The sequence below is a fragment of the Vidua macroura genome, chromosome 1 (genome assembly GCF_024509145.1).
Source record: "Vidua macroura isolate BioBank_ID:100142 chromosome 1, ASM2450914v1, whole genome shotgun sequence".
In the NCBI taxonomy this organism is placed as follows: Eukaryota; Metazoa; Chordata; class Aves; order Passeriformes; family Viduidae; genus Vidua; species Vidua macroura.
Window position 1 is genome coordinate 146,131,011 of NC_071571.1, and position 24,021 is coordinate 146,155,031.

At 42.4% G+C, this 24,021-nt stretch overlaps 1 protein-coding gene across 1 annotated transcript in view; it reads left to right on the plus strand.

Moving 5' to 3' along the window:
* Positions 1-24,021, plus strand: part of TG (thyroglobulin) — a 141,213-nt gene that overhangs the window by 1,739 nt on the left and 115,453 nt on the right. Inside the window, exons 3-17 of the mRNA XM_053996854.1 lie at positions 860-957; positions 1,418-1,621; positions 1,843-2,002; positions 4,249-4,355; positions 5,506-5,649; positions 7,427-7,612; positions 10,914-11,978; positions 13,581-14,168; positions 15,343-15,585; positions 15,920-16,057; positions 16,616-16,693; positions 17,025-17,137; positions 18,007-18,118; positions 18,815-19,015; positions 22,737-22,946. Coding sequence (XP_053852829.1) covers positions 860-957; positions 1,418-1,621; positions 1,843-2,002; positions 4,249-4,355; positions 5,506-5,649; positions 7,427-7,612; positions 10,914-11,978; positions 13,581-14,168; positions 15,343-15,585; positions 15,920-16,057; positions 16,616-16,693; positions 17,025-17,137; positions 18,007-18,118; positions 18,815-19,015; positions 22,737-22,946 — 3,647 coding nt within the window. The remainder of the gene's footprint in view (positions 1-859; positions 958-1,417; positions 1,622-1,842; positions 2,003-4,248; positions 4,356-5,505; positions 5,650-7,426; positions 7,613-10,913; positions 11,979-13,580; positions 14,169-15,342; positions 15,586-15,919; positions 16,058-16,615; positions 16,694-17,024; positions 17,138-18,006; positions 18,119-18,814; positions 19,016-22,736; positions 22,947-24,021) is intronic.

Genomic DNA, 24,021 nt, shown 5'->3' on the forward strand with positions numbered 1-24,021 from the left:
CCTGCTATTAATGTGCTGCCATATGATGTGACCTTTCATTGCTAATGAAAGTTTTAGCTTGTCTTGAAGAGCCACTGTATCAGTGGACTGGAGGATGAGGGGTGCAGGAGACTTGAAGGGACTTCACTGAGCCATGTTGCAGATCCAACCTCTCCCAGATGAATTCCCTGTTATGCAAACTAATCTCTGAGTTAAGAGGTCTATCTGAGATTAACAGGCTAATCTTGACAGCATTATCTGCATGTCAAATACTTAGTGCAGTTTGCAGTGTAGTGCACTTTGCTGTCTTCCTACACGTGTTCATGGGTGAATGTGTGTGCCAGCTGGCACAACTCAGCCAAGTGATTGAGAACTTATCCACCCTGGTCAGTGGAACAGTCAGGTATCCTTCTAAAGGCAGTGAAGGAACTAAAAAGCACACAGAGAGTGATTTAGAGAGCAGCATGTTGCTTGAAGGTGCAAGAAGCTAACAAGTTAAAAATGAGGCTGAGTACAGATTGTAATTTCTCTATTATCTTTTTATTGCCTCTGGTGGCAGCTGTGACCATTCTAGATTTGACCTTGAAACTGTCTCAAAGTGTTTGGTGAATTTCAAATAATGAGAATTAGGGTTCTGTCCAACCTGCTTGCTTTGTCCATGACTTCAATTCACATATCTGCAATTCCTGAAGAGTTCAGAGAATTACTAGAATTAAAGGTTCCCACTGATCAGAGTCACCAGAAATGCAGCTCTTGCCAGTTCCATTATTTGTGATTTTGGAGTATTTGATGTGTTTTGGTTTGCTTTATGTTTTTTTTTTTTTTTATGTCTGACTGAGGACTCTACACAAAATAAAATGTTACTTGTGATCTTCTTCAGGACAGTCCAGTGCAGTAGGAATGGTCTTTCCTGTTGGTGTGTAGATGAGAATGGTGTTGAGGTTCCTGGCAGCAAACAGAATGGATATCCCATATCTTGTAAGTAAAACGTTTCTATCTTTGCTCAGATTGAGTAAAGAACCATTTAAATCTGCATTTGAACTGCTGAAATCAAGAAAAGGCTAGCCCCAGACTTCGATGGACTCTAGTTTGTGCTAATTTGCTAGGTCTTTCTATTGGAAGTTCTGGAGTTTCTTCAAGGCTTATCATGGAAAACCTGATACATCTGGATGTCTGCATTTATGAAGGTCCCAGTAAGACAAATTGTGAACGAAAGATTGATTTAGTGTAATGGCTTTTGAGTTGGAGAACTTCAACCCCATTTGTGGTGGACTTCTCTATACCAATTTTCATAACCTCAAGTCCATCAATGTCCTCATGCCACCTGGGTGGCAGACTTAGAACTTGTAATTCTGAGAAAAATCAGATGTTGCCTCAATAAATGATTCAGTGCCCAACAAAAACCTTCATCTAACAGTGCCCCGCTCTGATACTCCAGGCTTGTCCTTTTGCCAGCTGCAAAAGCAGAGGATCTTGGTGAGCCGATACATCAACAGCAGCAGCATCTCCTACATCCCTCAGTGCCTGGATTCAGGGGCTTTTGACGAGGTGCAGTGTGACATGGAGCTGGGGCAGTGCTGGTGTGTAGATCCAGAGGGAATGGAGATTTATGGCACCAGACAAAGAGGAAAGCCAGCACAGTGTAAGTGGTATTCAACAAAACTATGGGGTTTGTGGGTTTGAAAGGCTTAGTGTGAATAGGGATCAATAAGATTATTGAGTCCAATTCCCTGCTATTCATAAAAGCAAGATGATGCACTCAGTGTCTCTGCTCAGTGTAACGCCCTTTTAAACAATAGGGTGACCATTCATCTGTTTGGGGGAAATTAACACACAAATAAACATTGCCTCTTTTCTCATTAGGTCCAGGGAACTGCGAGATCCGAGATCGTCGCATCCTGCATGGGTTTGGGGAGAAGAGCCCACCACAGTGCTCAGCAGATGGAGAGTTTCTGCCTGTCCAGTGCAAGTTTGTCAACACAACAGACATGAGTGTTTTTGATCTTGTTCATAGTTACAATAGGTAAGAGCTCAAGCTTTTAAATCAGGAGTGCAATCCTGCATACCCCTTCAAGGCACCATCTGACTGATTTTTTGTGATTTTTTGCTACATGGAGCCCTTATTCTGTAAATGCACATTATGATACTTTCTGTTAAAGAATGGACCAAGCAAAAAAAACTTTTTCTTATGAATTAAATCTGCTGATTTAAAAAAAAAATATATATATTCTATCCCTGCGTTCTAAGTGGTGTGTCCTCACACAGCACTGGATACCACATTGTGATATGTAGTTGGAAAAGTAGCCAGGACTACTTTTGAGACAGACAGACAACAGCAAATGAGATAAATGCAAAAGGAACAGAGGAACTTGGATGTATATATGAGGTAGGAAAGACAATTCCATATAGGAGATGAAAGCAGATGGACAAGTGATAACATGCAAAGATGAAGTTCCATGTGATGATGAGAACCTCTTACCTGCCCAAATATTAGGCAGTGCCAGGGCTGCTCACATGGGTGAAACAGCAAAGGTGAACAGCTGTGCTAGTGCACAACTGGCTTCAGGTGGTTGCAGAGGGTTGGGGAATGCTTTGGAACACCAGATCAAATCCTTGTCTGTGGGGGCAGGAAGCAGTTGTCCTGTGGAGGAGCTGGGAATTAATACTGTGATGGAGACATGGGGATGGGCAAGGGGAGCTGATGGGAGAGGAATTTGTTTTGGTGCAGATGTTCAGACTCTCCTGAGAAACCTTTCAGTGTCTCGTGAAGTGCCACTGACTTGGCACCTCAGTCAGCACCAGTTTCCCTGGTGGAGGGCAGAGCACTAAACATAACATCTCATCGTGACTTGGCTCTGTAGCAGCAAAGATGTTTTATTGTAAATGTCAGTTTTGCTGTGTGGAGGGGTTTCTTTTTCTTTAATTTAACTAAAACTGAAAGACAGGTCTGAATGCACAGTGCAAATTTGTCAGAGCTTCAGGAGAGGTTATTTTGGTGAGAGCAAAATAATCTGGCTCTTTTGTTTGTTGGTCTATGGAGTGTTGAAATGCTAAAAAGCAATTACAGTGGAGAAATCAATGCTTTAAATTGACTTTTTTTTTTCCTCCCACTGGGAGATTTGCCTGCAAAGACCTGCAAAATTGGATTTATTTTCTGTCCATGTCATGTAATTAATCACAGCAGGATCATTTCAGTCCCAGCTGTCTACCTTCTAATTGTGGCATTGGCTTAACCTATTGCCATCATATCTGAGTATTTCAGGTCATTAATATATTTATTTTCACACTACTCCTGCCTGAAATGTTATTATTCCCTCCCCAAACCAGGGCAGAATGTGAAGTTGAAGGGATGAGTTCCACAGCAAAGGACTAGTTCTAGCAGTAGACAGTGCATGATAATCCAGGGCAGCTGGAGAATTCACATTCTGAGCTAGTACTTGATGCATCACTGGAAATGGTCAGGAAGTTAAATTTTTTTCCTATTTTTTTTTTTTTTTTCAACTAGAACTTGAAACTTATCTTTTGCTTGGAGAAACCCTAGGATGTCTGTCAGTTAAGATCACATTTATTATGGTTTTTCCAACTTGGACCCTATTAAGTTTCTTTCTTAAGTAATTGCTTTGCTGGAATCTGGCTGTTGTCACTCCTAGAATATTACATTGGAAACCATCTCTTTGATCTCCAGAAGCCAAAGTCAGTCTTGCTTCATATTAAAATCCCTTTCTCCTTCTCCTTAATCTGTTGAGCCATGCCTTGAAAATGAAAGATATTAGTGAGTTTTTTATCGGCTTCTGTACTTAATTCAGTGCAGAAATTGTACGTGGCATGTAAGGAAGGGAAAGCAACCTGTTTTTTTAGGCATTCTGCCATCTCATGCAGATTTGTGGAAGAAGCTAATGAATGAGTGTTGTAATAACATTAAGCCAACGCCTGTCTATTTTACACTCTTTGACAGGCTTCCGAAGATGAGAATAGAATTGAAAGTGGGTTAGATGCTGAGTACATGCTTAGGAGGGCTCAGAAATCTGTTTGAAGGGAGATTATCCCATTTGTTTGGAAAAATGGCATTTAGGAGAGTTGCTATCCTGCTGAAACAGCACTCTGGATCTTGTCAGAGCCTGGTTACCAAAAGGAGAGCAAAGCCTTTTGTACTGGCCTTGTGCTCTGCAGACATCCTTCTCCTACAAAATCAGGAAGGAAACAGCTGGTACTTTGTTGTGGTTGATGAGCCTCCCTGGGCTCTTCTCAGCACACTACTTTTTATTCCAGGCTCCCAAGGGCTTTCCAAAAATTCAGCTCAGTGAGGGAAGCGTTCCCGGAGATCTCTGGGTACTGTTACTGTGTGGACAGCCTGGGGAGGGAGTTAGCAGACACAGGTAAGTGCCTTCCAGCATCTCATCCTTTAATCTGGGGGGTGTTGCATTCCCAAGGGAAAGGACAAATAACAACTATCAGTCTTCAGATTCATTTGGAAGTTCAATTTCACTCTTACAAGGGATAAGACCAATGTGACCAGTGTAATGCCCATGGGAAGGGCTGGAGCTCACTGATGAAATCCCACCTTTTTGAGCAGAGCTTCAGTCAGCAATGAGTGGAGTTGGTGCCTGGGAGCTAATCCTGTCCTCTTTGGGATGTAGAATAAGATTTCTGAATGTCCACTTTCTGCCCACACTAGAAAGCTGTGTCATATTTGATGTGTCCTATTAGCAGATCCAGGGGAATATAAAGGGCCTGAAGAGTGAACTCTTTTCTTCTTGCTTAGGTAGAATCATGGAATTGTTTGGGTTGGAAAAGACCTTTAAAGATTATCTAGTCCAATCTGTCTACAATGGGTAGGGACATCCTCTTCTCTCATAACCTCAGGATTTAGGCATGTTAATAGTTGATGGGATGCTTTAGAAGAAAGAATGTTCTTTCTTCAGCAAGGAGGAGTGAGGAGGTTGAGAATTTCCAGACCTTCCTTAGACACTGTGGTTTTAATTTTCATTTTTTTTAAAAGGGGAAAAATACAAATTTGATAATCTAAATTTCAATAGCTTGAAATAATCTAAATTTCAATAGCTTGAAATTTAGATGATAGACAAGAATTTCAACATTTAATTCCCAGAAAAGAAAGAAGTTCTCAAAAATCTGTGCACTCAGGGAAACTACTGAATGGTTTTTAGTATGCAAGCAAAATGACTTGTCGTTGGTTTTGGTAACATCTGTTTCAAAAATTCCATCAATTTCTGTACTGATGGCTGAACTTAACAAAACCACAGCCTATAGCCAGGTATGGGATGTTTCTCCTGCTTGTTTTGGTAGATGTCAAGGCATAAAGGTGGTGCCTGGGCACCCAGCACTGGGTGCAGGGTGTGGTGCATTAGGGTTATGCAGGGTTATTGGGGTTATGCAGTATAACTTCACATTTGACTTGTTTAGAGAACGGGATTTATTTTTCCTGAGACACTCCCAGCTTTGCTCTTCTGGTGTAAGGGTGACTTCTGTCTTAAAAGCAGGCCCTGTGCTAAAAGTCTTTTTTTCCAGGCCTGGAGCTGCTGCTTGATGAAGTTTACGATACGGTTTTCTCAGTGCCAGAATCTGCCCGCACGTTCACAGAGAGCAGCATCCATCGCATCCTGCAGAGGAGATTCCTGGGGGTCCAGCTGGCTACCTCTGGCAAGTTCAGGTGTAAGTAGCACCCAGGAGATGCCCTGTAAATCAGGTGGCAGTTCTGGAACTTTTATGTGACAGCTACTCCTGGGGAAAGTTGTTCTAGGACTTTTTTTCTCTAAAAATGTGTATTATCACAGCTCCAATGCAAGAATCAAGGTCCCTGAGCTGCAGATGGCTTTTATCCTCTGCACTGTACATTCTTTACCAGCAGATTGTACCTGTCTTTAACAGCAGATTGTACTTGGTCAGTGCTTTCCCACATGCCTGCAGATCACATTGCTTGAAATCCCATGAACTCTCCGTATCTCTTGCCCTGAGATTAGGGAGACAGATTTGTTGAATTCTTAAATTAAAAGACTGAGAAAATGCTCCCTAATTTATGTTGGTGCACTCAGAAACAGGAAGGACTTTACACTGACCACAACACACTCCATTCCCAGGAGGCCACACAAGAGTTTGAAGAGCCTTGGCCAGCAAGGCTGAACTTTTGGATCTGCCTTTGGGCCCTTTCCTTCCCTGGTCAGGGCAGGCATGCGGGGAGAGAGTTTCTCCACCTACAGGCAATGAACTCTGCAGGACAGGAGGTCAGGTACCTCCTCTCTCCCAGACCAAAGCCCAGAGCAAACTGGGAAGAGTTTGAATCTCCTGTGTGATACTTCATCTTTGGATCCAAAGTGTGAAACTCTGACATTGCTTTCTGACTCTTGCTAAGGAGTTGCATCACCAGAAATATTAAGCAGATACTGATGTCAGTATTTTGGCCATATAGTCACACAGTTTTCTTGGCTTTGGGACAAGCTGATCCTTCTGGGGAGTTTTGAAGGCATCTTACTTCTGCGCTGTACAGTGGTTCTGGCTTAGCTCTGGCTGTAGCTGGGGCTGCAGCAGCTGTCAGCACAGATGAAGATGTGTACAGCCACAAGATGGAGATGTGACCTCGTTCATCAGCCATCGAGGGGCATGCTCTGGTGACTTATGAAGCTCTCACACTGTCACCTGAATGCACTCAAATTGGAGAAGTTGTCAGAGTCCCCTGGATGAACAGGTTGCTCTGACAGTGCTCTCGCTGCCTCATTCAGGTAGTTGGGTGTAGCTGGAAAGTTCTTGAAGTTGAGAAGTGTTTAGGCTGTAGGATTGCCGATTAATATAAACAAACAAAAAAAATTCTGTTCAGAGAGTGAAATCTTGCATTGGAGAGATCATACCCCAGAAAATTAACTTGCTGAATTTTTGCTTGCTCTCTGCCTTTAAGGCCAGTTTGACAGGAATAGGGTCTCAGATCCCTGCAGAGGGAAATGGAGAAATGGGGTGGTTTCAGCCCAAATCTCTACAGTCAGTTTGCAGGAGCAATGCCTCATTCTCTTCAGAAACATTGATGTTTGCCTTCAAATCAGTCCCCCAGGCTGTACATCTGTCTCTGTTGACCAACTTTGCTTTTGCACTAAGGGCTAGAGCTCCCCCAGCCTCCAGCATGGTTCCGTGGGAGAAATATTCCTTCTCTGCCTACTTGCAACTGTGGCTGAAAAATGTGTTGAGGTTTTATCTTCTATTTAGTTTTCATGCATTAATACCTACAGTAGAAAACCATGGGGCAAATTCTTCATTGGAAAAGAGGATGGAGAATTCACATTCTGAGCTAGTACTTGATGCGTCACTGGAAACGATCAGGAAGTTAAATTTTTTTTCCTATTTTTTTTTTTTTTCCTCCCAAATAGGCAAAAAATGGGATCAAAGAGAGGTGGCTCTGAAACGTTGAACTTTCCCTGCTTACTGCTTACTGTTTTCCCTCCAGGCCCCTCGAGGTGCGAGGCTGAGCGTGCGGCAGCCCTGCGCTTCCAGCACCCCTTCGTGCCATCCTGCGCCGCCGGCGGGGGCTACGCGCCCCTGCAGTGCCACCAGCGGGGACAGTGCTGGTGCGTGGACACCCGGGGCCAGGAGGTGCCGGGCACAAGGCGGCGAGGGCAGCCCCCGGCCTGTGGTACGTATGAGATTTGCCAAAGGAGAAATCTCTCAGTGTCTTTAGAAGGAAACAGAGCAGACCAGCTCCTTTCTCGGCTCCGACAGATTCTGGTGTTCAAAGATCCTGAAACCTCCCCACGGTTAAGAGTCACATTCTTATAAATTATTAAATATCATACTGCTTTTATTTCCTGTTGTGATCTTTCTTTAGCCTTTTAGTTTTGCATGCAGCAGGGCTTTTCTTTGTAGCTCTGATATCTGGCTCTTGACTCCAGGAACTGAAGTGTTAAGTGAGAATGTCTGGGGTGATACAAGGAAGCAAATGATGGTGATTTTGTGTTTTACCTCCTTCCTTTGGTGAAATGCTGTGGAATTTCATCTCCCATTCGGACTGGTGTTTTTTTTTTTTTTTGTTTTTTTTTTTTTGTTTTTTTTTTTCCAACTCTGTCACTGCATATTTTTCCATGAAAACTGCCAAATCTTGTAAAAACCCACCCAACAAACAATTCAGAAAAGGTGTATAGGTTAGGGCTTTGAGAGATTCCACAGAGAATACACCATCAAATCAGTGCCCCAAATGGAAACGACAGCAGAAATGTCCAGGGGCTGGAGGGAAGGAGGAAAGTTAAAACCTTTGCTCTGAAGTGCATTACCTAAATATTCAGGATTGTGCTGGAGGGCTGGGGCACAGGGTCTTAATGTGGGGGCTGCCTTGGGGAAAGGCAGTTGCTGTGTCTATGAGACATACACAGCTTCCCATGCAGCTGAAAAAGGAGGAATCTGCCCTAGGTGTCACAGCTCCAAGTGCTCAGAGCACTCTGGGCACACACAGGCTTGCTGTGAAATGAAAACTTCAGTGTGCCTTCAAGGCTGATCACCAAGGATATTACAAGGGAACCTCTGAGAGGCCTTGCCATATGCTGGGGCTAGTTGTTTTCTCTTTGAGTATGCTTTGCTGAGCCCTCCTGATAATTTTTTTTTTTGGGGGGGTGGTTTGAAGAAAGGGGGGCAATGACTTCAGGCTACTTGCAGCTTTTATTGGCAGACTCAGGAAATTTAAGCAGGGAAAAATTTCTGCAGAGGTTTCACAGATTAACTCCTGAGAAGGTATTTCATGAGGTTATGGCTGAAGTCTTCAGACAGCTACATGCCATGTGTGTGTCTCCAGTTCTCCTCTGTTTTATTTCGTGTTCAAAACCCATGTAGATGTGATACTTAGGAACACAGTTTAGTGGTGGGCCTGGCAGTGCTAGCTTAATGATTGGACTCAATAACTTTACAGGTCTTTTCAAACTTAATGATTCTGTGATTATTTAATGTCTTTGGCTCTCACACTCAGCAGTGTTAACAGTGGAGGAGTCAGAGCACCAGGCAGTCCTGATAGGGACGTGCTTCTTTTCAGACCTTCTGCAGTGGATTCACGCCAGCAGTGCCTTTGGTGTTTATTCTTTCTTCCTCTGTTTTGATTTGTTTCAACAGTGGGTAGGAGGGGAGAGTGTTTATGACCCACGATCCTACATTTGTTTCATATTACTGTTCTTGTGGAATTGTGGCTTACACTAACTTATTGGCCCTCTGAAGAATGTTCTTCATCCCTCCAACCACCAAGAGCCAACACTGAAAACAGAAGGGGTTTGTCCTACAGAAAGTTCTTTTACAAAGGATCTTCTGGGAAGGGGCCCTGAGCTCCTGTCAGGAACTGTAGAGCACGACAAGGGTGCAAAAGCAGGAGTGAGAAAGACGTCAATCACAGAGCATCAGATTACTTGCTTAGCTTTTTAGCAGTTTTTTAGGTTTCTGGCTTTTATCTTTATTGTTAACAGGATTTATGACAGCTTTATCATATTGCTTGGTTGTGGAATAAATGGAGATGGAGTGGGGAGCCCAAAGGAGCTGGTGCTGGAGCAGACTAAAGCTCCTTATCCATCTTGTCCCCTAAAGGGACAGCAGTGGTGCTGAGTCAGAAAGACTGAGAAACATGGAAAATGCAGATAACTTCCAAATATCCTCCTGCAGGTGGGAGATGCCCCAAAGTGGAGACTGAGTCCAGATCATTGTGTTCAGCCCTCCCCTCTGGAGTTATCTTCCAGGGATTTGCCTAATTGCCCTCTAACCCTCTAACCTTCCTAGCACTCTCTGGCAATAACTTTCATGATCATCATTATGTGCTCTACATCTGGACTTCTCTGTACTGAATAATAATTGTCTATTGTGAATGATGTGGAGAATCCTGTTTTCTAAAAGACCTTTTTCATATTTTTTTGTCCAGGCTGAATGTTCTCTCATACTGGAAAAGCTGTTCAGTCCTCAAAATATTTTTGTTTCCCCTTTTCTCTAATTCTGCTACTTTTGCCTCCCTTCTCTATAATTCTACTTTCCAAGGACAGGTAACTGTGTGGCATGTGAGTTAAGCTGCTGTGTGCATTCCAGACATGCAGTCAGTGCCATAACAATGCTGTCTGTCTTGGTGTCTTTATATTTACCAAGTCTTTCCTTTTTTGCTGTCTTTTGAGTCCTAAGCTTTGTCCTTCTTCACTGATGTGTTGCATCCTAACTTGTCGCTGTTGCTCCCTGTGTATCAGTGTACAGATGGGGCTGGATGCAGCTACACCTGTGACATAGCTTAGCCCAGGATATGGGTGCCCAGGACCACTGTTGGTACCCTCAGTATGCTGACATTGGACTATTTTTGTTGAAATTCTGCATTTTTGTCCCCTTAGAGCTCATTCATTAATGCCATCTGGTCCTTAGCACCTTATTACTGCTAATTTTAACAATTCATTTTCAAACCTCTTGCAATAAACACCTCACTATGAAACTGAAGATTTAGTTAGGAAACTTCCATAAATTCCTCATTGGTGGATATTGTTTAAAATAACTTTGTGTTCTTTCACAATCTATTTCTCCTTCTTAGGTTCCCACATTTCACCTGGATCATTGGAGTTTTTTATTAGCAGCAGGCATCCTACTAGAGTGCTAAAATATTTGGAAAAGACATTTTTCCTTCTTTTAGCCATGGGAACAGGGATGAGAATTTACATTGGGAAGCAACAGAACCAGTAAAAGACCACAGAGCAGAGAACTCGGCAGTGGGGAAGGAATGCTTCCTTTCATTTTGGGTCTTGACTGGAGAATTTTATTTGTAGACCGTAGGTACTAACATTTCAAATTCCTTAACAATATGCATGATCCATAGTTGAGAAGCAGGTTAATCTATACTTTAATGTTGTTTTTGCCCCAGCTGCTTGAAAGTGAGCAATAGAATTACAGGTTCTGAAGGATCCAAAATGTACTTTTTTCTTTTTTAAATCTTTCTCTAGGTGAGGAGCAATCGTGCATCTCGGAGCGGCGACAGGCCCTGTCAAGGCTCTTTTATGGTCCTGCTGGGTACTTCAGTCAGTCCAGTTTGTTTTCCACACCAGATAAGCAGTCAGACAAAATTGATGGCTTTTCAAGGCCCTGCCCTCCCTCTTTCAAGGAGCTGTTTCTGGACTCTGGATTGTCATCCCCACTTGCACAAAGCCCGTTTGCCAGCCAGACTCCTGAGCTAGAAACCACCCTTAGTGAAGCCATCACAGGGATCTTCCCATCGAGGGAACTGGCTCGAGTGGCACTGCAATTTACTGCCAATCCAAAGCGCTTCCAAGAAAACCTCTTTGGAGGAAGGTTCTTGAAAAATTTGATCCAGTTTAACTTCACGGGGGTCCTTGGCACTAGTGGGAAGTACAGCATTGGCCAGTTTTTTCCACAGGAGGATCTGTCAGAGATGGATAATGGCCAAGGCCCTCTGGAATCAGCTGAGGCATTTTCACTGGAGGCATCGAAGGGGAGCTCCATTTTGAGTAAACCTCTTGTGGACAGCTTTGGCCGCACAGTAACTCTGCAGGACAATCAGAATCTGATGAAATTCCTTTCTTCTGTCCTGGAACTACCAGAGTTCTTTACTTTTCTTCAACAAGTAATTTCTGTCCCCAAAAGTGTAGCTGAAGATTTAGGTGAAGTGGTGAAACTAGCACTGGGATCCAGAGGCTGTGGTGAGGAGCCAAGGGACCTGTTTGTTCCAACATGCACCAAGGAGGGGAGGTATGAGGAGGTTCAGTGCTATGCAGGAGAGTGCTGGTGTTTGGACACTTCAGGTAAGGAGGTTCCAGGCTCAAGACGTCAAGGCAAACGCCCAAGGTGTCCCACTGAGTGTGAGAAGCAAAGGAGAAACCTGAAAAACCTGAAGCAAAGCCTGCCTGCGGGATCAGATCTCTTTATTCCCTCTTGTACTGAGGATGGAGACTTTCTGCCACTCCAGTGTTATGGAACAAATTGCTTCTGTGTCGATTTGAATGGCAAGACCATTCCAGGAATAAGGGGGGAAGCTGGAAATCCAATGAAATGTAAGTCTTAGGGACTGGGAATTTAAAGAAATTTTCTTTTTTATTGGAATTCCATGGTTCTTTCTTCATATCTGATTACATCTGAAAATAAATGGATGATGTATGCCAATGTCTCCTAACAGGAAAGCAAGCCAGCTTTACAGTGGCAAGGAGATAGTGGGAAATACAGTGTGTGTCAGCCTTGATATCCCCAGTCCTAAAGGTGGCCAGGGTGTAGGGTGGGCACACTCAAAGCAGAGGAGCCTGAGGTCTTGCCTGGTTACTGAACATGTCATTGCCATGTCTCTACCTCAGTGTGCAGCTGGAGTGTGTAACATCCATGATGCCCAGGAGACCTGGAGCATCTGTGGAATTGAATGTGACCCCTGGCTAGTGAAAAAGCCCTTTTACTTCCAGACCAAGGCACCTGGGCATGGTCACTGGCTCATCTTTTCATAAGAACTTAAGATTTTCAGTGCCTTAAACTATGAACTTGATTTAGTCTTTTTAGCTCAAGAATATATCCTCAAATTGGTAAGATATCACAGGACTCCAACCATAGAGGGGGGATTTAATGGCTGGTAAGTTTCTTATAAGTCACAAAGTCAGGCCAAAAAGGTGAGCTGCAAATGACTTCTGACATCAGTTTGATAGACTATGAACTGCCTCTCCTTGCTTTTTTTTTAAAATGGAGTGTGATGAAAGAAGGAAGCACAAAGGCAGTGAATATTTGTTTTTCAAGTTTCTGTGAACTGATAACAGCACATCAACAGGAAGAACAGACCAAGAGGAGAGTCTGCTTCTCATTTTGGGAGAAATAGCAGTGTCCAGCCGTTGAGAGTGGTGCATAGTGAGGGAGCTCCTTTGAATAGCAGTTTGCAGAAATAGTGGGGAGTTTGTTGTAATGATCTGAATTGAGAGGGGATTTATATCTTACAACCCAACTGTAGTGCAATCCAAAATAAAAAGGTTTAGAATTCTCTGGTGCTCAAAAGATGAGCTCCCATGGTTGGCTGCGTCTGTAGAGCAGCTTGGTGGCAAAATGAAATTTGTCTCTGGAGATGGCAGAAAAGGCTTCCAAACCAAACTCACTCCAGTATTTTGAGGGATGTTATTTTCATATTCAGCAGCAATGTTCAGTAGAGTGTGGGAAGAGAGGACACACAGTATTAAGATTCGGGTTCAGTCCAAGGGGAAATAAAATTATCCCGCTATTCAGATGGTTGCTTTCGCATTGAGTGGCTGAATAACAAGTAACAACCTGATTACCAAGTATATCTGAAAGTACTTGATCTATGTAAACAGATTCAGGAAGGCATTTAGTGACACCTGCCCCCCCCCCCCCCCCCCCCCCGGTAAGAACTACAAGTACCTAATGTACTCACAAATTCAAAAAAAACCCATATCTGTATTCATCTTGGAGGGCTCACATCCCTTTGGAAATCTTACCCTGATTCAGCATGGGACCTTAATATTGCTAAGCCCTCTTAGCAACAGGCCAGGAATGTTGTTATTATTGGGCTGAGTGGCCAATTTTTAGTAGTGGTGTTTATTGTACTAGAGGATAGGGGTATTGTATATCTTCAGTGCATTCAGAAGATGTGCATGTTTTTCTTTTCCCAGGCCCAAGTGCTTGCCAAGTAGCAGCTGGTCAGGAGTTTCTCAGGGCTGTGAAGCTGCTGTTGTCAGATCCCAGTGCTGTGCCTCAGCTGTCCAGCCTTCACCTCCCGCAGTGTGACGCTGCGGGTGGCTGGAGGCAGGTGCAGTGCAGTGGCCCTCCCGAGCAAGCCTTCGAGTGGTACGAAAGGTGGATTGCAGAGAACAACGAGGGCAAGCCCCTGCCTGTTCCTGATCTATTGAACATAATAGCTGGGTATAAAGAGGCATCCTCTGGAGACTTTTCAGCTTTTATTAAAGCTTTGTATGAGGCTGGGCACCAGAATGTCTTCCCCACATTCTCCATGTATTCCTCCTTCACCGATCTCCCACCTCAAGTGCTGAAAGGAAACCTGACCAGTGCATCTGAGAACATTTTGCTGGACCCATATACATTCTGGCAGCTTCTGACTGACCAGCTCAGCTACTACCCCGGACCCTACACTGATTTCAGTGCTCCTCTAGGCCACTTTGAACTTCGTGATTGTTGGTGTGTTGACAGCAGAGGAGGAGAGCTGGAAGGAACAAAGGCAGGAGTGAACCAGGTTCCAGCATGTAAGTAACAATTTCTGGTGTGTAAGGAGGAGTGTTTTCTGGTCTTTTATTTTATGCCACAAGAGCAGGAAGTCCTTTCAATTGCTGTAAAGTAGCCAACAATAACTTGTCAGACAGATCATCAGCACTGCCATTATCGTTGGATGTCAGAAGTAGGGTGACTCATTTCCATATAAATAAGTGATGGTTGCGCTTTGGGAATAAGGAAAAATAAAGTTCCATATCAAGATTGAGTAGATTTTATAATTTGGACTTTGGACATATAATGCTTTTGCAGAAGATACTTATCCAGGTGGTAAAAGATATTAGAATGTGTGAAGGGTTGTATGGAAAAATCAGGATTACACTGTAATGTAAATGACTTTCAAGAATGCCTTAAAATGAAGCAAGAGGGATTTTCTTTACTGTTTGTTATTATGTGGTCAAGAGTAACAGATATCCCCTAGAAGTCACTAGGAGGAGAGTGAGGCCAGCACTGAAGTTCAGTAAGCTCTCTGTCTAGACACCTCCTCCAAAGGTGCTGGGCCCTTTTGGGGTTACTCCAGCAGATGACCTGTATTATAAATGCCATCACTGAAATTTTTCTCATCACAAAGTTTTTTTCCAGCTGTGAAGAAGAGACAGGACAATGAATTGGTGGAGATTCCAGTTCTGTGGGAAAATGGGGAATAAAGGGGATGAAGCAGATTAACAGAGTTATTTTGGAGGAGCAGCTTTCATGGAACTGGTTTGGTGCATTGAACTGCCCTTTCTGGGTCAGTAGATATATGGAGAGGACAAGCCAAGTGCCAGCTGCCACTCCAGACCCAAAGGATATACCTTCATTTTCCTTTCTGACTCTCACTTCTGATTATCCACATTTTTTAATGGCAGCAACTGAGGAGATGTTCTGCAGAGATGTATTAACTCAGTTTGTAACCAGTAAGGATGTGAAAACATCAAGCCTTTGGCCCAGGACATGGAGAATGTTTGTGTGACTTATAGCACTTCTTGCTGTTAAACAGCTGAACACTGGCAAGTCTCCTTTGCTTGTTTTGTTATGCAATTCAACACTGATTTCAGAGGGAAACAGATGATGCTAATTAAAGACCTGTTAGTTTTCACATGCAAATATCTACTGGATTTAGATGAAAGTCATTAATATACTTTTCGTGTATACACTTTTTTTATACAGGCCCTGGTATATGTGAAGGTGTGAAGCAGGAAGCCATGAAATTTATGGAGGAGGCAGAGCAGCTCATCCTGGTCTCAAATGGGTCCCAGTTTGCCTTTGGAGAAAGCTTCTTGCTGGCAAAGGGGATACAGCTCACAGACAGGGACCTCCTGCGCTCTGCTGGGCCATACGGGCTGGAGGCAGCGATCTCCCAAAAGCTGCTGTTGGGCAGTGACTCTGCTCTCCAGCTGGCTGCATGGTCAGGTGGGTGAGAGGGAGAGGAGGGCTGAGTTGAATGGAGTCACACCCAGAATCTGTGCAAGAGCACTTGATGTCAAACGCAACTTTGCTGAAAAGCAGGTGCAACTCAGCAGGTGTAATTAATCAGGGTCATTAAGCTGCCACTCCAAGAACTGATTTCAGTTGTCTCATATGCATGACTCAATGCAAATAGAAAATCTGGGCACTTGCTTTATGTACTTAAAACATTTATTAATTTGTCCTCTGAAGTACAGGGAACATTCAGATTTTTGCAAGTATGTGCATTTTATATGTCCTGTACTGGGCACTGGAGCTTTCTTTTACTTCTCTTTTATAGTCCTGCGCTTCTACTGGCAGAGTCACTTTACTTCAAAGAGTTCTGCTGGGGAAGCAGCACAGCTGGGATTTTTCCCTTACATCCCTCAGTGTGATGGCCTGGGAAACTGGGAGCCAGCTCAGTGCTATGAGAGCACAGGTGAGCAATTCCTAACAAGACACTCTGGGCTGTCTAAACAAAAAAACCAACAACCCCAAAAAATAACCCCCCCCTAAGAATTCTAATTAAAAGATAGAAAACCAGTATTAGTCAGACTGGAGGAAGGTGTTGTGGTCTACAAGATGTGTGTAAATTGGCTGGACTCAAGTGGAAGTTCATTTGGGCTCAAAAATGAGTAGATATTCAGTTGCTTGCTGCTAGTTGTGTTCCCTGGGGCTAGGTCCAGGGGCTGGTATTGTTTAATGCCTTCACTCATGACCAGGATGATAAGATGGAGCACACTCTCAGCAAGTTTATGAATGATGCCAAATTTCTGTGAGTAGGTGATAGGGCTGCAGTGGGAGAGTCTCACCAGAGCTGCTACATTTCCATTTGTACCACTGCTCTCAGATATGGTCTTCTTACCCCTGGATAGCTGTGACTTGGATTTACTGACTCCTTTCTATAGAGCCGCTGAAGGTGAAAATCTTCCTAGAATGCAACACAGCACACAGCAGTACCACATCTAAAATAAAGCTGCTTTTCTTCCCTGGCCAGGTCATTGCTGGTGTGTGGATGAGAGGGGTCGTTATGTCATGGATTCCTTGGTCTCACATTCATCAGAACTTCCCAAATGTCAGTTGGGTTTCTTCCTAAATATTTGTCTTTACCTATTCTTGCAAATTTTAATATTTATTGGAAATTCTAATATGCATGAAGTAAGGCTTGCTTCTAACCATTCCAAGAAAAGTAAAAATAATTCTATTCTTGTTTTGCCAATTCATTTAATTTCATTGTATGTGATTTTGGCTTGCATGATTTGAGAATGGACCCTCTACTGTTGGTGGCCCTGCCTGAGACTGTAGCAGTGCCTAATGCAGATGTGTGAGGGAGCTGGTGATGTAACTCTTTCTCTTGCTTAGGTCTGAAACTTGATTTTATTTTAAAAATGTTTTCCCTCTAACAGGCCGGACTTCATGTCAGCGATCTCAAGCCAATGCCCTAATTTCCAGCTGGAGACAGAGCAGTGCAAAGGTGGACACCTCTACAGCTGATCTGTTCATCCCCAGCTGCCTTGAGGTGATCTGACATGACTGAGGGAGGAAGCAGTTTTGCTTACACCATGCCGTAGTCACACACACTTTCTGTCCATGCTCCTCAAGCACCCTGTGTGCATTTCTATTAACCTGAAAGAAAAGGGCAAGACAAAACTAACAGCTGGTGTTGCCCTGCAGAAGGCAGAATTTAAATAGCTTTGAGGTGGGGACTGGGAATAGGAAGCTCTGTGCCTGCCCACGCTTCCCTCCCACAGGCTGGCTCTGCCTGGTGCTCTTGCAGAGCTGTGCTTAAAAGGCGCATTTTAATTGACTGACATTTGGGGGGCTCTTTCTTCCTGAGCTGTGAGGCAATGACAATGTGAGGGGGAGCTGGGTGCACGTCCCAAAAAAACCAAGGTCTGTGATGCTCTCAAAATGTGGCAGAGAGCAGGAGAGAGGCAAGGAATAGACATTTCATGTAATAGAGTCATTATCATATGGAATCATGTAATCATTTACGTTGGAAAAGACTGCAAAGATCAAGTGCAACTATCACCCCAGCATTGCTGAGTCCACCACTGAATCATACCTTGAAGCACCACAGCTACACATTTTTTGAAAACATTTCAATCTAGGATTTTATCAGAACTTTATCTCAATGGACTTTCAGTCTACACCCTCTTAATGGTTGGACTCAGTGATCTCAGAGGTCTTTTCCTACGTAAATGATTCTTGATTCTCTCAGGGACTGGTCTGTCTATTAAATGTATTTTGTGTTTCTTTTCAATATGCTTTAATAACGGACAAGTGTAAATATAATAAAGCATTTTAACCAATCTTTGGGGTATGGATTTTGGTGTGTCTGTATTAAAACACATTGCTCTGCAATGACAAGTCCTTGGTTCTTTGTAGACAGGAGAATACGCTGTGCTGCAGAGATCTGACACAGATATTTGGTGTGTGGATCCTGTGTCAGGAGAAATATTCCAGCGTGGCAGCAAAGGCTTGGATGGCAATCCTGAGTGTGAGTAATGCTTTGCCCCCTGCCTGTGATCCCTCATGCTTTGCAGCATATGTACTTCCCTTTTCAGAATGCTGCCTGTGAAACATGGGAGGCTCGTACTTTAATTCCTCAGTGACAGGGTACTTACAAAGCACAGCAACATTGAAAGGGTATCTGAAAATTGTTACCCTTTACTTTCAAAACACCAGAAATAAAACAGTCTAGACAAACTTATGAATGGACTTCTATGCATTTTTAAATCTTTGTTTTCTTACCACCATTTTAACTAATTAAAAATGTAAATGATCATATCATTACATTTAAAATTATCTTGATCAAAAATTTTTATGGAAAGCTAAATTTTACTAACTTGATTTTTTCTTTTTGCTTCCTAAATATCAGCTTCTAAATGATACACCATCACATTTATAAATAAATATATATATATATATATATATGGAAAATAAATAATAGCATTTTTTCAACTGTTTTTCTAAAACAGTATCACTTGCACTTCAATCGTTAGAAAAAAAAAATGTGGGTTTTTTCCTAGTGGAAGTAAATTTCCCACTTCTACATTGAAACAAATTATTTGTTTCCATGGTCACTCTTCTTTCTTTCTACCAACAAAACAGGCTGGAAGCACTGCTGGTAAAGTCTTTAGGTCAATTTGTTGTCTTCTATTCTGTATCTTGCAAATAATCTCTCTCTTTGAAGGTCCCAGTTTCTGTAACATGCTGAAGTCCAAAGCGGTTTCACGAGAAGCTGCCAGAGGAGACGTCCCCCAGTGTGAAGGGGACAAGGGGACTTTCTCCCCTGTGCAGTGCAGCCAGGACCAGGAGAGCTGCTGGTGTGTCTTTGGCAATGGAGAAGAGGTGCCAGGGACACGAGTAAACGGGACAAGACCGGAATGCGCAAGTGAGTTCCTGCTTCAGGCATTTTACTTGTGAGCAAATCCAGGCCTGAAATTTAACCCACATCCTGAATTTTTCCACTCCCTAGTTGAATTTAATCTTATTTCTTCAGACCTTTAGAGATATTTTTTTGCAAGCAACATGCTTATCTTTGTGTTACAGCAGATTTCAGACCTACCAGGGCATGCTGTCTGGTTTTCTTCAGGTGCTTTGTGAGGGAAAAAGGAGAACGGAACGGATCCTTGACTTTTTGTATTTCATGAAATTGGTTTAATCAAACCATTTGAGCTATGAAACCCAGCTATAAGGCCAACCTGAAAAGCTTGCTGCAAACTTGAACCTGCTCCAGTCTGAGCTGGCTCTGGGATTAAAACCCATTCAGCTGACTAAAATAAAATTTGAAAAATGTATGCTTCTGCCATTCTGACTCTTGGCTTGTGACCAGAATTGTGTAAAAGATGTGCCAAAACATTGCATATCCACAGAGTATTTCCTGAATGACCAGAGCTGTAAAGCACTGGAATTCACTCATGGTTTCCAGTGAGACATCCAAATGGGAGACATTAGGATAAATTTAATTTCAATGTCCTTTATGCATTTTCCCACCACTGAAGTGAAGCAAAATTAATTAAACTTTCTACAAGGCTATGCTCCAAAATGTAATGATTAGTGGGAAGTAGAGATGTAAAAAGAAAACCTTCAGGTTTATCTGCAGGACACTGCTGTTTTTATAGTTTTTTGTTGGTGCTTTTTTGATTGTTTGTTTTGGGGGAGACAGATTCAAAAAAAAATTAGGGAAACAAGACCACATAATTTGCTTCAGTTTCCTTTTGTGATTCTGCTGTATAAAGATCAACACAGATTTGATGCTCACTGACCAAATAGGAGATGAGGCACCTAAGGACATGGTTTAGTGGTGGAGCTGACAGTGCTGGGTTAATAGCTGGAGTCAATGATCATATAGGTTGTTTCCAAACTTAATGATTCTATAATTCTATTGTAAAATACCTGAATGTGTCAACCCAATTGCCTGCAAGGTTTTTATCAACTAGGTAACTGCTCAGGCAACTTGGAAATAATTTTCTTTGTGCTCTCTTGTATCAATAGAGTTCTAAGGGTGGGATTTTATGAGAAGCCAGAAGGAGACCCCATGGCTGTATCTGACCCTTGCTTGTGGTGGTGTGTGAAGATGCCAGCTGAGCTCTGAGAAAATGAGCTCCAAAGTAGGGCGGTGTAGTCACCTGAACGTAGCCATCCAAGGCAGAGTTTTAGCTCTTCAGAGAAGCAGAGCTGACCACAAGTACAATGCTGCTGCCATCCTCTACTTTTCCTAGAGAAAATAATGACTAATAGTGATTAATGACCTTTCTTTTTTAAAATGCTGAGCTGAGAAGGAGAACTGCTTTGAAAATATAGTGGAAATCTGGTTTTACTGAAAGCGATTTGCTTTTTTTCTGCATAAAGATTGAAATATTCTTTAATGGTTTCCCTGGATTTTGAAAGAGCAATGGAATTTTCACAATGCACAACTTAGTTATTGTGTAAAAATGAAGAATAAAAAGTTAGTTTTCTCCTCAGTCTAACCAACCTTATGCCTCTAGTCCTGGGAATTACTAATAATTGTTCAGGAAAAAGGAGTACTGTATTGCTACTCTGGAGATCTTGTCTCTCAGCAAAATAAGTTGTTGTGGTGGGAAAATATGATGAATTTCTCCTTCAGCATCAGAACAGACAGGTCTAAACAGAAAGTAATAACTCAGAGTGCCCAGTACATACCAGGAGGTTTTCATTAGTTTAATCACTTCCATTGGAGGTAGAATCCAGCTTCTAGCTGAGAGATGATGGAGAGACGATGCCAAGTACCCCAGCAATCCTCATGTGTCTCCCATCCTTGTGCCCACTTCCTGTAACTCTGAGTAGAGACAGAGGAGAGAGGTTTCCAGAGAAGGTCCTGGAGATATTAATTTCCTTGTGAAAATCTTTGGAAACACCTAAGAAAGAAGTGTCAGCATTCAGCTGGTTTCTGATTCACTCCTACAGGACCAAGAAACAGGACAATGACAAAATGGTACAGGCTTAGTAAATAGTAAATGAAGTGGAATCTCTAGAGGGATAAGCAAACAAGTTACTGATGGTGAATTGGAACCTCTGAACCACACAAGGAAACCATTGATTACTTCTGTTTTGGAGGCTGGGTATTTCCCTGGTTCACACACCAAATCTCAATGGAACAGGCAGTAAGAGATTGTAGCACCATTCAGCTGAGACTGGATATGACTTGCTGGATATAGAAATGTGTTAGAGCAATTAAGAAACCACAGACTGATTTTTACATCCTCTGTATAAAGATTATATTATTGTAATTTAATGGCCAGGATAAGTATTACTATCTCTTTTACAGAGATGCCTTCTGATCCTAAAAGCTTGGGAGATTTATTAGAAGTTTGTTAAGCAAGGATTCCAGCTTTCCACCTTTACTGAGAGAGTCTGGCTACAGAGTCAGTGAGTGAAGAGAAGGAATGTAGTGGCCCCATGTACAGAGTTATTGCAAAAAAGTTCCTATAAAGGAGACTTGGATAAAAATATGCATTTGGCAATTCAGAGAGGCAAATATGAAAGCTTTTTTTTTGTTGACATTGACATGCTCAGGGTTGGAAAGCAAAGATGTACTAAACACATTGGATCCCAGATTCATCCAGCAATGTTTTAATACTATAACTGAAAGTTTAATACAAGGTTTTTAATACTTTAAATGAAATGTCTGCTTAGTTATAGAATTTATCTCCATCAGAAGGGGAGAGGGAGGGTGCTCAGATCTGAACCAACAACAATATTTGCCTCCCTTCAATGATCAGGAAGTTTAAGACTGATCTGAGCATTGTAATTTGGAAAATGATCTATATATATACACCAAGCAAGTGAATTGTATGATATTATAGCATCTTTTTCTTTGTATTTATTTATAAGTGAGGAAATTAATTGTTTTTTTTTCCTATGTTTTGTAGCTCTGGAACTAATAAGTGTTTAGCTATTACTGGATATATTTAGTAATTGAGTTGAGATTAGGCTAATATTGAGTGATGCAGTTGGCTTGTACTGATGAGTAAAAATTAATTATCGCTGTAATTAGTCTGTTACAGTGGGCTAGCAGGGTTTGAATGATTGTAGTCATACAGAGTGACTTGATAAGGAAAACTGTGCTCCAACTCTAGAGCTGTATACTACTGTTTATATAAATATATCTATATACATATAAAAAAATGTATATTCTGCCCTACTGGTCTCTAGAAACATCTTGGTTCCACTGAAGACACCACAGTCATGAGTTCCTGATCTCAAACCTTTCAAACTTCAGTCTAAGGGGCGCTGAGGTTTATTTGTCTCTGCCTGTTTCCACTAGATATCTTCTGTAAAGGTTTGTTCTGCTGTTGGTTAGAAATCTCCTTCTCATTTCCTGCTTAAATTTATTCATGACTGTTCAAAATGTATCTGTTCCTAGAAACCACGCACGTCCCTTTCTGGACCTGATGCATTACCCATCACAGTCAATATGTGCCTTTCCATCACTTCAGTAAACTGAACCAAGCTGACCTCAAACCAGGCCAAAGCTGATGAGTGGGAAAGGCACAGGGTGCTGTCTAGGTTTGAATCTGTGGATGTGAGGGGTTTATGGACTCTGTCATAGCATGCCTCTAACACATATCCCCTTTCTCCCGTGCCCGCAGGTCCGCAGTGTGCTCTGCCATTTGGTGCCTCAGCAGTTGCCAATGGGGCTGTACTTTGTGAAACCATCTCTGGGCAAGCTCCAAGCATCCAGCAGTGCCAGCTCGTGTGTCGCCAGGGCTTCCACAGCGCCACTCCCAGCACCCCATCCCAGTGTGACGCGCGGCAGCGGCGCTGGGTCTCGGCTGCCCCTCTGCTCCAGGCCTGCCAGAGTATGTCTGGTCTGATCTGGTCTGATCTGATCTGATCTGCTGGGGCCTGCTCTGAGGGCTCAGAGCAGTGTAAACAGTGCAAAAATCAGCGTTTATCACAGAACTACTGTGTGAATAACAGCCATAGTTATAGGGGAGTTGCTGAGCTGAGATGCAGAAGATGTGTTCTGTCTTCTGCCATCTTCACCTGTGGCTCTTGGCTGGCCCCCATGCCAAAAACTGTCCATCTTGCCTGTAATAATAGAGCTATAAATAGCTATTCAATCTACATGCAGATTTTTCTTGTTAGCTAAAAGATGCTGGCAGCATAAGTGATTCTGATGGAACTACTTAGTCCTGGAAGAACAGATGAGTGCCAGATGTTTGATTTTGGCAGAACTTGACTGTTTATTTGCATAATCAAGTCACTGTTACTTCTGCATCTTTTTTGCAGCAGTCTGTTCTTAAGGACTGTTGTATTTTTTGGCTGACTTCTAGTATTTTTCAAACCATTTTGCTTTCAAGAAAAAAATAGCACTTTAAATCTTGGAAGAATTGGATGCCCATTCAGAGCTCATGTAATTGGATATTAATGTTGACCTTTTCAATTATTTTTAAAAGACATACATTGTGATCGAAATGGCAATTTGTAGCAGTGCTGAACTTTGAGAAATGCAGGTCTTCCTGCAAAATTTGCAGCTACTTTTCACTTCCAGAATAGGTTACACCCATTAGTCAGTCTTCAGAATGGGTTAAACTCTTCTATTCCAAATGCAAATACTTTTAAACTTTCAATTTCAGACTGAAACTTTTGTCTGTTTGTGATTGTGTTTGTGAGATTTCTGTAGCATGTTATGAAATAACTTCCATGTTTGCCTGATGGCAGTGGGATAGCGTTGTAGGGACAGAGGGGCGTGTGTAGCAATCTGCTATAAAGTTTACTGTAAGCAAGGAGTTCCCCCAGTAATTTGTGTTTGGAATAGAGCATGGTTTTAAGGAGAAATTAAAAATTCCCAACACATCAGAAGGTGATTGAACAAACTTCAGAATAATAGAGAATTCACCAAAACACTTCATAATTTTTTCCAATGGATAA